The sequence below is a fragment of the Podarcis melisellensis genome, assembly GCF_964234715.1.
Source record: "Podarcis melisellensis genome assembly, chromosome: 3".
Taxonomy (NCBI): Eukaryota; Metazoa; Chordata; class Lepidosauria; order Squamata; family Lacertidae; genus Podarcis; species Podarcis melisellensis.
The window spans coordinates 867,070-879,274 of NC_138530.1; the positions used below are offsets into that span (position 1 = coordinate 867,070).

At 52.1% G+C, this 12,205-nt stretch overlaps 1 protein-coding gene across 4 annotated transcripts in view; it reads right to left on the reverse strand.

The window, feature by feature from the left end:
- DNMT3A (DNA methyltransferase 3 alpha) overlaps window positions 1–12,205 on the reverse strand; it is an 88,394-nt gene that overhangs the window by 56,517 nt on the left and 19,672 nt on the right. For 3 of the 4 annotated variants that reach the window (XM_081903851.1, XM_081903849.1, XM_081903848.1), the window contains exon 3: window positions 10,299–10,406. In XM_081903851.1, coding sequence (XP_081759977.1) covers window positions 10,299–10,406 — 108 coding nt within the window. The remainder of the gene's footprint in view (window positions 1–10,298; window positions 10,407–12,205) is intronic. The other variant, XM_081903850.1, reaches the window with a different exon arrangement.

Sequence of the window (12,205 nt, forward strand, 5' to 3'; positions counted from 1 at the left end):
TTTCCCACAAGCACCTGCCAGGAAGAGGATGCTCGACGAGATGTCCTTAACCCCCCCCCCCAGTGTGGTGTGGCCATCAGAGGGGGGGCCAGGGCCTGGGAGAGCAGGGTTCGAATCCCGACTCCACCAGGAAGCTCACTGGACGATCTGGGGCCAGTCCTCATTTCTCATCCGCCAAACTACCTCGCAAGGCTGTTGTGAGAATAGAATAGAGAGGGAGAGGGGAGCTCTGCGGGTTCGGGACAGAAGCCCACAGCCAGCAACTCTCGAGGAGTCCTCTCTGCCACGACGTTGTTACGAAGAGCGCACTTGCCTTGCGCAAAGAAGTTATGCCGTTTGTCCCAAACAGACTTCTTTAAATCAGGTTTTTGGCTGAAGCAGAGCTCAGATGAGAAAAATCTCCCTCCTCCTCTTTGCTGCTCATTTGCCTCTGAAACTCTTTCCTGCCCCCCTTTTCTCCCTCTCCCCACAAGCTGCTGGACAGCCCCCACTTGGCACCCCCTTGAAGAAACTGATCGGGATTTGCAAGCCTTGCTTCACCGGCGGAGGAAGAAATAAATCTGTTTCCATTGCAAGTGCAGAGATGTGGACAGGGGGCAGAGAAAGAGCACCCCTTCGGCTGGCCCACAGCGCCCCCCCCCCAGGACTAGCACCCAAGTGAGACAGGAAAGGAACATGTTAACAGGCAATGTTCTTGGGGGGCCCTTTGACACCTCTTTTCACCCACAGCCATATGCCTCCTGCTCTTAAATTCGCTTCCCTTTGATTCCAGGCGGGTTGACCTTATGAGGCAATAAGCCATTTGGTGCGGCCAAAGCCTCTGCCCCCCCCCCGGTGCCAAATGGGCTTCAGCCGGGGGGGGGGGGAAGGATGCTTCAAATGGCCTTTCCAGGAGGGACCCAAAGACTGGCAAGGCTGCCACCACTGAGAGGCCTGGTCTGAGCGGTGTAGCCAGACATCTGAAGCCTCTTCAAGAACATAACGGGGGGGGGGGTCTGCTGGATCAGGCCCACCTAGTCCAGCATCCTGTTCTCGCAGATGTCCATTTGGGGAAACCCGTGAGCAGGATTCGAGCACACGAGCAAAACTCTGCTCTCCTGTGGCTTCCAGAAACTGGGATTTTGGTCATGCAGGCAGAGCATCACCATTGTGGCTTTTGGGGAAGGACTGCAGCGGTCCTGTGCTCCTCAGGCAGACACACAACTCCGGGTACCAGGTTTTTTTTTATTCCGGGTACCAGTCCCCCCCCCCCCCCGTGATTGCAGCCAGTCAGGGGCCACACCATGAAGGCAACCCCTCCACGGAGTCAGGTAGCCAATCTGAGTGGGCCACAAGGCAACATCGGGCAAACAAAAGAGGGAGAAGAAGGGATGCCTGTTGCCAAGGCAACAAGGTTGGCAGCTCCCAGCTTCCTGTTGCTGCACTGGAGGCTCCACTGGCCACCAGGAAGGGAAGGCAAGGACCAGAGCATCACCCCCATCCTCATCAGCCTGGTTGCCTTGGAAACAGAGGGAGGCATTCCCTCCTCTCCTGTGAGCATCCTGCATCCCTTTCCTTCCCAGCCAAAAGGCAGCTTTCCAGGGCAAAAAGCAAGGTGGGGAGGATCCTGCCCTCTGCATCTGGCGGAAAGTGGTTGTTTGAGGGAGCAGGGCACCCCAAAAAGTGGGGTTGCCTGCCAACAGCGACTCAAGATTGTCATTGCATACACAGAGTATTAAACACACACACACACCCGATTCTCCCACAGGTGAGGTCAAGTTAATCCAGAGGTACAAAACAGCAGCATCTCTCTCTTCCCACTCTCCTAGGGCGACACGAGGCAAGAAGTAGGTGAGTCTCATAGCAGGCTTTTTTTATTGGGGGGGGGAGCGTCAACAGCGGCGCCACCTCAGAGCCTTGTCCTCGTTCTTGCTCACTGGATGAGCACCCCATCTAAGACGCACCCAGACCCAAAGACAACAGAACGGACTTCCCGGCTGAATTGGGGGGCATGGACAGTTGCTATAGCAACAGACCCAGTTACTAGTCCTCCCAACGGGAACTTTGCCCCCTCTGTGAGGCACCTGCCAACAATCTACTATTAAGAGTGGCGGACTTTCCAACACTGGAAATTTTTTAACACGGCCATCTGTCAGGGATGCTTCACTAGCGATTCCTGCAACAAGGGGGTTGGACTAGATGACCCTCGGGGTCCCTTTCAATTCTAGGATTCTAGGAGCAGCCCATCTTATGACCCAGCAAACCGAAAGCTGGCTTTCAATGAGTCGGCTGTCACAACCGTCCAAGGGCTGAGTCAGGCCCTTCACCCAAATGCCAACCGCAGAATCAACGGGGCACATGCAGCCCAGCGGTTAAAGGACCCCAAACCCCACAACCAGCCGTGAACCCGGTCCTGCCTGCGCAACACAGATAACACTGGCCTACCTTGCAAAGTTGTCGTAAGGATCGGAGAGAGAGCCATTGAGAAATGGCAGGTTTTAAAAAGGGCAACTCTCCAAATCCTACCGCCAGGAATAACGCAGTGAAGAAGAATCTGGTTGGAGCAGACCCAGACCCACGGAAGCCGTCGCCCCGCCCCACGGAGCCACCCACTCGCTTTCCTGCACGTGGCGCAGAGGGAGGGACTGGGCCAGGGGCAGCGAGAAGAAGGGCTTCCTCCTGCTTCCTGGAGGCGCATGTCCTCGCGAGGACGGGCTCTCCCAAAATAGCACCCTGGACCCACCCACACAGAGCGGCATGCAAAGTGGGGCCGGCCCCACTCTCTTCCGCAAGGGACACCTGGGGAAGGGCAGAGCAGAGAGAATTTCAGGCTGAAACAAGGGACCCACAACAGGCAAGTTCACAACTCTCCCATATTGTGATGGTGAATAGTCATCACCCTCCACGGCTGTAAATCACGCACTTGTGACCGCAACTCTTCCTTCCTTCCTTCCCCTTTCTGCTCTGCCCAGGAACTGACCTCCTTGCCTTGCGCAGGCTGAGCACCAGGAGGGATGTGACCCATGCGCAGGGCCTCCTGCAAATTCAGCGTGTGCAACGCAGAGCAGGCTGCAGCGGCTGCGCAACTTCGCACAACAGAGGCGCCATTTCAGAAAGTGCTCTCTGCATGGGGGAGCACCAGGGGTTTTCCCCTCCTCTCACCAGAAGCAGAAATTGTGGGGAGACCCAGATTTGGGCAAGGGGGGGGCAGAGTTTGCTGGTCTGGTTGGTGCTGCAAAAAGCCCGACAGAGACTGCCGCCCCCAAAGCAGCCACACGATTGAGGAAGCTCCACCCTGTTCCCATTTTACAGGTGGGAAAGTGAAGTGAGACAGGGATGTCACGCAGGGAGACCACAGCAGAGCAGGATCCCATCTGCCCCCCCCCCCCCAGCAGCCACTGAACCAAACCGTCGTTGGAGACGGCAGGCAAGGAAACCCGATTCATAAGAACAGGAGGTCATCTATCTAGATTCCTAGGTAATAATAATAATAATAATAATAATAATAATAATAATAATAATAAATTATTTATACCCTGCCCATCTGGCTGGGCTTCCCCAGCCACTCTGGGCTGCTTCCAACAAAATATTAAAATACAGTAATGCATCAAACATTAAAAGCTTCCCTAAACAGGGCTGCCTTCAGATGTCTTCTAAAAGTCTGGTAGTTGTTGTTCTCTTTGACATCTGGTGGGAGGGAGTTCCACAGGGCGGGTGCCACCACCGAGAAGGCCCTCTGCCTGTTGCTTGGGGCGTTGGCCTGATCTAGAAGGTTTTTATGTAGGGAAGGGAAGGGATGGGTGGGAAGAAGAGGCTTCAAAGCAAACCCCCCAACAGCCCAATCTAAGGGGCAGTTTAGCACACAACATCCTTCTTATTCTTTGGCAATCACTCACTAGCTGAGTTAGATGGTCTCCCATAAACACGGTTTTAACAATGAGTCCATAAGTGACTGTGGAGGCCAATTCTGGATCCACACATCCTTCCACAGTGGGGACATTGGTTTCTGGGCAGGAGTTGATCACGGTGTGGATTTGCCAAGTGTGCCTTCCTCTTAGAACATTTCTCCCTTGTGTCCTGAGTCTTCAAAGCCCATGACACCTTTGGTAAAGGCTGTTCTCCAACTGGAGCGCTCGCAGGCCAGTGTTTCCCAGTTGTTGGTGTTTATAATACATTTATTTTTAGATTGGCCTTGAGAGAGTCTTTAAACCTCTTTTGTTGACCACCAGCATTACGCTTTCCATTTTTAAGTAGCTGCTTTGGAAGACAATCATCAGGCATCTGCACAACATGACCAGTCCAACGAAGTTGATGTTGAAGAATCATTGCTTCAAAACTGGTGATCTTTGCTTCTTCCAGTATACTGGCATTAGTTTGCCTGTCTTCCCAGGTGATGTGTAAAATTTTTGGAGACCACCTACCCACCCGGCCCCGTGGTACCCATATGGGGGTATGCTAAGCCTTCCATTTCTCTTGCGCCAGCAGATGTGGCTCCCCCCACCCCACAACATCCTGTCAGAGCTTTGGGTCCAGCCCCAGACAATCTGCTAATACAGTCATAGTAAAGGTAAAGGTAAAGGGACCCCTGACCATTAGGTCCAGTCGTGGCCGACTCTGGGGTTGCGGCGCTCATCTCGCTTTACTGGCCGAGGGAGCCGGCGTACAGCTTCCGGGTCATGTGGCCAGCAGGACTAAGCCGCTTCTGGCGAACCAGAGCAGCGCACGGAAACGCTGTTTACCTTCCCGTCGGAGTGGTACCTATTGATCTACTTGCACTTTGATGTGCTTTCGGACTGCTAGGTTGGCAGGAGCTGGGACCGAGCAACGGGAGCTCACCCCGTTGCGGGGAATTGAACCACCAACCTTCTGATCGGCAAGTCCTAGGCTCTGTGGTTTAACCCACAGTGCCACCCACGTCCAATACAGTCATACCTCGGGTTAAATATGCTTTGGGATGTATATTTTCGGGTTGTGAACCGCGGTGACCTGGAAGTAACGGAGCATGTTACTTCTGGGTTTCACCGCTTGCACATGCATGTGCAGACGCTCAAAATGTCGTCACACGCATGCGTGGAAGTGGTGAATCGCAACCTGCGCAGAAGCGGGTTGCGTTCGCTTCAGGATGTGAATGGGGCTCTGGAACGGATCCCGTCCACATCCAGAGGTACCACTGTAATTCCAAAAGCAAGCTGAGTCCCAGGCAGCCTCCCCCCCCCCGCCCCCCTCTGCTCCTGCAGCTGAAACAGGTGTCCTTCATCTTTCATCTCTCCAGCGACCTTGAAAAATTCACAGCGCCAGAGCTGTCACTGGACCCGTCAGGGATATTTCCCTTAAATCCTCATCCCTTGAGGAGAGCCTGCTGGATCCGACCAGGGACCCCTCTAGGCCAGCATCCTGTTCTCACAGAGGCTGAACAACTGAAGCCGGATCCAAGCACAAGATCTTCTTTCGTGAACTGGTCCTCTTTTCAAGCCATCCAGCTTAGTGGCTATCACTGCCTCCTGTGGGAGGGAGTTCCACAGGTGCTGCACGAGGAAGCAGGTGTTACCAACCAAGAGGCAAGAGCGATATTCATCCCCAGCCTTCTATAGGAGCTCCAAGATGCTAGCAGCTTGTGGGGGGCTAGCGAAGGGGGAGGAGAATTCAGTCCCCCTTGCAGCATGCTTGGTTTCTATGCTGGAGGGGGCACAGGAGGAATGGAGTGCTCCACCTAACCTTGCCAGTCCAGACGCTCACTCGCCTATGTGGCATTCCATGTGGTCGCCTGCCTGCCACTTCTGCTCGCCTCTGGCGACCAGGCGAATGCTTAAATGCAAGGCTGCATTAATCCCTTCCATGTGATTGTAGTGGATACTGCTCAAGTATCCATCTCTTCCTTTCTAAGTGGCTGCTATCACAAAATCCTGTGGCTATAAGTTCCACAGGACCTCCTTTGGATGAAATGATTCCAGCTGCCTGATAATTCAAAGCGGGTTTCTGGGTTCTTGCGGGGGTTTAGTCCCTGGGAGAGTTGTTGTTGTTTAGTCGTGTCCGCCTCTTTGTGACCCCCTGGACCAGAGCACGCCAGGCCCCCCTGTCTTCCACTGCCTCCCGCAGTCTGGTCAAACTCATGCTGGTAGCTTCCAGAACACTGTCCAACCATCTCATCCTCTGTCGTCCCCTTCTCCTTGTGCCCTCCATCTTTCCCAACATCAGGGTCTTCTCCAGGGAGTCTTCTCTTCTCATGAGGTGGCCAAAGTCTTGGAGCCTCAGCTTCAGGATCTGTCCTTCCAGTGAGCACTCAGGGCTGATTTCCTTCAGAATGGAGAGGTTTGATCTTCTTGCAGTCCATGGGACTCTCCAGAGTCTCCTCCAGCACCAGAATTCAAAAGCATCCATTCTTCGGCGATCAGCCTTCTTTATGGTCCAGCTCTCACTTCCATACATCACTACTGGGAAAAACCATGGCTTTAACTATTCGGACCTTTGTTGGCAAGGGGATGTCTCTGCTTGAGACCAGGGTCCAAATGCACTCTGTGATGTTCATGGGCCAGCCGCTGCTTCCAAGCCTACCTCACAGGCAGGTTGTTGCACGGAGAAAAAACGAGGAAGGGGGAATCACCTTGAGCTCCTTGGCATTGATAAAGGCTGTAAAATAAAATTCCACACGCACAAAGCCACAAGCACACGCCCCAACCTCAGGCTGCGTCTGGCTGTTTTATACAAGAATGTGGGGCAGGGCAGGCCAGCTCCACAGAGGGGGCTGAGTGTGCACCCCCCACTCTTGGCCTCCCTCCCTCCCCACGCATCATCCGCAGCGGAGAGCGCTGGCCCTTTAACTCCACGAGGATTTTGGGGACTCAGCCAAGCAGCTGCAACCATTCTGTTGCTGGGCCCCCGCTTTGGCGGCAGCGAGACAGCAGCCTGGCCGCCATCCAGCAGCCCTCCAAGCAACCTGGCCTGCCTGCCTGCCTGACTGCCCCGGGCAGACCCCTCGCCCTGCCGGGCCCGATCCAATTTCAGGAAGCAGGCAGCAGCGCTGGGGGAACAGCCCTTCCCAGGCGTGTGGCCGGGGGCCAACTCTGCTCCTCGCTTGCCCTGGCAGCAGACACAGCCAAGAATCAGGTTGCAGCTCCACAAGGCAGGGGGGCAGAGCTGAAGGGGGAGCAAGGAAGGAGCCCCACAGCCAGGAGGAGGAAGAGGCGTTCCCATGCGCCCCCCAAGAGTGCTCAGCTGCATCAGGGGCTCCCAGAACCAGGAGACCCCGCCCCGTGGAGATCACGATGAGGGGCATGACAATTTTAATAAAAAACCAGAGGCATTTTTGCTGGGGTTAATCGGAGAGGAAATTCAGAGATGTAAATTTGTTTATGTACACCACAACGGTTGCAAGAATACTCCTGGCCAAGAAATGGAAGCAGCAGGAACTTCCTACTTTGGAAGACTGGCAGATAAAGATGGTAGAATATGTGGAGATGGCAAAGCTGACGGGGAAGATCCGGAATCTGTGAGACGAACTGTTTCAAAAGGACTGGAGCGAATTTATATTTTATATGAAAGAAAATTGTAAACACTTGAAAACATTCGTAGGCTTAAATTGAAATGTTTTGTAATGTGAAAATAAGGATCCAATTTACATATAAGGAGGTAATTATCATAAAAAAGGTAAAAAAAGTGGTTATAGAAATGCGAGAATTTAGTAAAAAAGTGTTTGGAAGTCAGAAAGGGGGGGAAGGAAGTTGATGCTCTGTCTGAGCAATGCTTTTTGTTACAGATTTGTGAAATGAGGTGTAATTAAATATGAAAACTCAATAAAAATTATATGGAAAAAAGAGGGGCAGGAGGAGGGGCTGGGCACCCCACCTGTTTTGGGTGCTTAACCAGGACCTAGGCCTCCCCCAATAAAGGCCTGGGGTGTTTGGCAGGACCCAAAGCAGAGACCCCACAAGGGAGGGAGAAACAGCGGAAGATCTCCATAGGCAGCGCAAGAGAAAGAGAACCAGAGAACTGCAAAGCTGGAAGGGACCCCCCAAGGTCATCCAGTCCCACCCCCTGAGATGCAGGAATCCCAGATGGCCTCCCAACCTCTGCTAAAAACCTCCAGGGAAGGAGAGTCCACCATCTCCCGAGGGAGACCGTTCCGCTGTCCAAAGGCTCATCACGTCTTAACTGCTATAACAAGGGTGTCTCTGGACCTTAAATGGAGGCTCATAATATTTAGAATATACTGGACCCCATTATATTTGTTTTTAAAAAGGGCTACCTCAGGTATCTAACTGCTGGAGATGCAACAGGGATAATGCTTCTCTAAAACGCATGTTTTCTCATTGTCCTCTGTTGAAAGGTTTGTGGCAGAAGGTAACTCAAACTATCAACAGAACTGTACGGAACAACCTTACATTGACAGAGCAAAACATCCTCTTGAATTATATAGCCAGCACATGGTACCCTGCAAAAGGACAATACGAGTGGATTCTCTGTGCCTTTACCATGGCAATAAGACGGAGACTGAAGAACTGGAAAAATTAAAATGCAGCTCCCTTCTACGACTGGGTTGAAGACGTATACAAACTCACAACATATGAACAACTTGCAAATAAACGCAGATTTGCCATGGACAAATTCAATGATACTTGGAATCCATTCTTACAAATACTGTAAAAGGTTAAGACCTGGTGAAGTACAACTCTGTAAATTACACAGTTTTGAGTTTTTCTCCCTCCCCACTTTATTTTCCCTTCTACACGGGTTCTGCTTCTCCTTCTTTTTCTCTCTCTTTTATTTATTCTCACCATGTTCAGCGCACATATAATTATGTACTTCTTGAATTTTCAACAAAGATGTTAAAAATAAAATAAAATAAATAAAAACAGAATCTTTGTTTAAACAGGGGGGAAATTCCATCCTTAGCACATCCATCCTTTCCCCATTTAGCCAGGTACATTTTTTAAAAACCAGTTCACACGTTTCCAAAGCACTTCCAAAAAGCGAGCAAAAGCAAATGCATGCAACTGGCCCCTCAGGCTTCTCCCCTCTCCTTCGATGGCCCCTCAAGTCAGCCAGCTCATTGCAATTTGGAAAGCAACGTACAGAGATTAAAACACAGACATGGCTTCAAATACACACACACATAAAATCAATACGAGAAATCAAACAACGAACAGCAGGCGACAACACAAGCTATCAAGAACCGCAATGAAACCGAGGAGCAGCCAGCGTCAAGCACATTTCAGTTAAAAGTGCATGCAAAACAAACGCTGATTTAATGTAGGATGTAAAGGTGGATAGATTTGGCCCCTGGGAACCCTCTGCTGCAGACGGATGAGACACCGAGAAGCACAGCGTTCAAAGGGGGCCTCACGAGTCGCCTAGTCCAGCCCTCTGCAAGGCAGGAACTGCAACTGAAGAATCCCCATCCCATCTGGCAAAAGAAATTCCTGCACAGAAGAAATCCCCAGGGCCATTTCCACAGCCAGGGGGGCCAGCACTGAGAAGGCTCCGTCCTCAGGAGACGCCAGCCTAACTTCCGAAAGAGATCTCAGCACTTGGACTTCTTCATGGGGGAGATGGGGGTCTTCCAGCCGTTCCTCTTACAAAGGGAATCCCCCTGGGGAGACTGTGCGGGTCAAAAGGGGCGTTGCTAACCTTGCCCAGCGAGGAAACCATCGGGCAGCAGCGCAATCCCGTGCGCCTGGCGGTGTCTACGGGAAAGCGTCTCGCAGACGGCGCCTCTCCTGAACTCCAGTTTACGAGGCCAAGAACGTGAGGCTCTTTCACTCAAAGCAGCCGAGGCATCCAAAACCGCTCCTTCCACATCCCCTGCGGGAGCGGATTCACTGGAGCATTTGTGCGCTTTGCCAGAGGTGACGGGCATGTCTGCGCATGCCCACGCTTCCAGAGAGGGATGTCGCCGGGAGCCGTATTCTTTGCAGCAGGAGGGGGCAGGGCAGGGGCGGGGGCGCTTTGCAGGCACACACGTGGATCTGCGGCTCTCAGGGAGGCCCAAGAATGCGGGACTTTCTCTTCCTTCCTTCCGTGGCCTGGTTTCCACACCAGCCGAGACCACGGGTCTACTCTGAGGAGCCCCGATCCCCCGCTGCTCTCACAATTGGGAGATGAAGAGCCGAGCGCCCAGCTCCCCTGCTGTGTAACTCGGCCAATGCCACCTCCTGGATCCTTACTCAAGAGGAGGCACACAAAACCTGCTCCACAGAGGCTTCCACCTTCTGCCAGCGCCGGCCACCGTGCCTGGGCCGGCATTTATGGGAACCGGCAAGCACAAGAGGTCCGCCTATGCCCAGTCACCCTCGCCCCCCAACGGCTCCTGGGCCCCCACTCACCACGGGCTGCCTGCGCTTCCTTCCCGGACGGCCTGCTTTCCTGGCGGGGATCCCTGCGTCTGGCCTCTCCGCCTTGCTGCGGTTCTCATCAGGGTCCTCTTCACCCTGCTGGGGAGGGAGGGAGAGAGAGAGGGGGGTCACCACAGGTAGGAGCGGAGATTCCAAAAGACCAGAATAAATTGTTCATGCCCAGATACTGTTAGCCCAAAGATGCAAAGAGGAAGCCGTTCCGACCAGAGAAGAGGGGCAAACCAAGTGAATGGACTGTGCTGAAATGGTGAAACTACAGTGGATGCTCGGGTTGCAAATGTGATCCGTGCAGGATGCATGTTTGCAACCTGCAGCGTTCGCAACCCGCAGCGGCGCATCTGTGCACATGCGGCTTGCGATTCGGCGCTTCTGTGCAAAGCATGATTTAGCGCTTCTGCGCATGCGCGACCCCCGAAACCTGGAAATAACCCGTTCCGGTACTTGCGGGTTTCGGCAGGTCCATAACCTGAAGAACGCAGCCTGAAGTGTCTGTAACCCGAGGTATGACTGTAACTGGAAAACTCAGAAATCAAGACGACAAGAATTTTTTAAAAAGAATGGGAAATGTTCAAATGATGTATTTGCAAAAGAATTGTAAAAAGGTTGATACATTGGCAGGATTTTAAGAACACTTGTAGGAAATTTGAAGCAAAAAATAATTTGCAATGGAAATGATATGCAGAAAAGAAAATTTAAGGAATGGCGCGGGGGATCACGGGACTTGGATTTGATATTGTTTTTGTGTATATTTTTCTTTTGTTTGTTGTTGCTGTTGTATTTGTTATTGTTTGTTTTTATTTTTGTTACTTTTGAAGAAAATTGAATAAAAATATTTTGAAAAAAAGAAAAAAGAGATCACCCCAGGTGAGGTTGTGGGTCAGCAAGGTGACGCTCAGGGGCACAAGGGCATACAGGAACACACTTATCCTGCCACACCGGAGGGTTTTTTGGAGGGGGGAGAGAGTCCAGCTCTTGCCAATGAAGGAATTTGATTCAAATCATGTTTTTCTCAGCCCTTGCTAGTGCACTGCTATACAGTCATACCTCGTGTTGCGTTAGGTTCATGTTGCGTCTTTTCAGCTTGCGAATGCAGCAAACAGTTTTGCCGCATGCGCAGAAGCATTCTGCATGCTTTGCACATGAGCAGAAGCTCTCTATCGCGCTTCATGGTTGCGCAGAAGCACCGCTCTAGTTGCGGGCTCTTCGGGGTGTGAACGGCACCCCAGAATGGATCATGCCCGCAACTAGAGTTACCACTGTAATGACTGTCTCAATTGCTTTTTGAAAGAACATTTTGAGATGCTCGTTTTTATTTATTGCGTGTGAGAAAATATAGTTCTGAAGCCAACGGGGTTTATTGCATTTGTCATTCCGCCCCCCCCCAAAAAAACCAGCACATGGTGTTTTTTTAAAGAGCATATTTTGTGCAGATTAGTATAATGAATGTGGCCCCTGAATGAACCTGCAGAACAAACATCAGGGCCCCACCCAGGAAGGGAACAGGGGCTGAGCCCCTTCCCAGCATGGCGACAGCCCCCAACAGAAACAAGAAACTAACCAACCCACACCTGCCTCCCATCCTTGCCAGGAGAAGGTGAAATTGTGCCCAAGAGACCTGTGGACTTTGCAAGGCAGCCTTCCTTGGCCCAATGAGGATGTTGAGCACCCCCAAACAAAAAAGCCTTCCTGCCTCTTTGCCCTGAAGCGGCCAAAGCACAGCCAGCACCCTAAACTGCCCCAAACCCCACTTCTCTTTGGGGTTTTTGCTCCAAAGACCTCCTATCCCGATGAAGAGTTTGGTGTAGCCTAAAGGCTTGCTCAGAGTGTGTTGGGGCTTTCAAAGAGGATCTTCAAAACCGGCCAGTTCCCTGCGCACT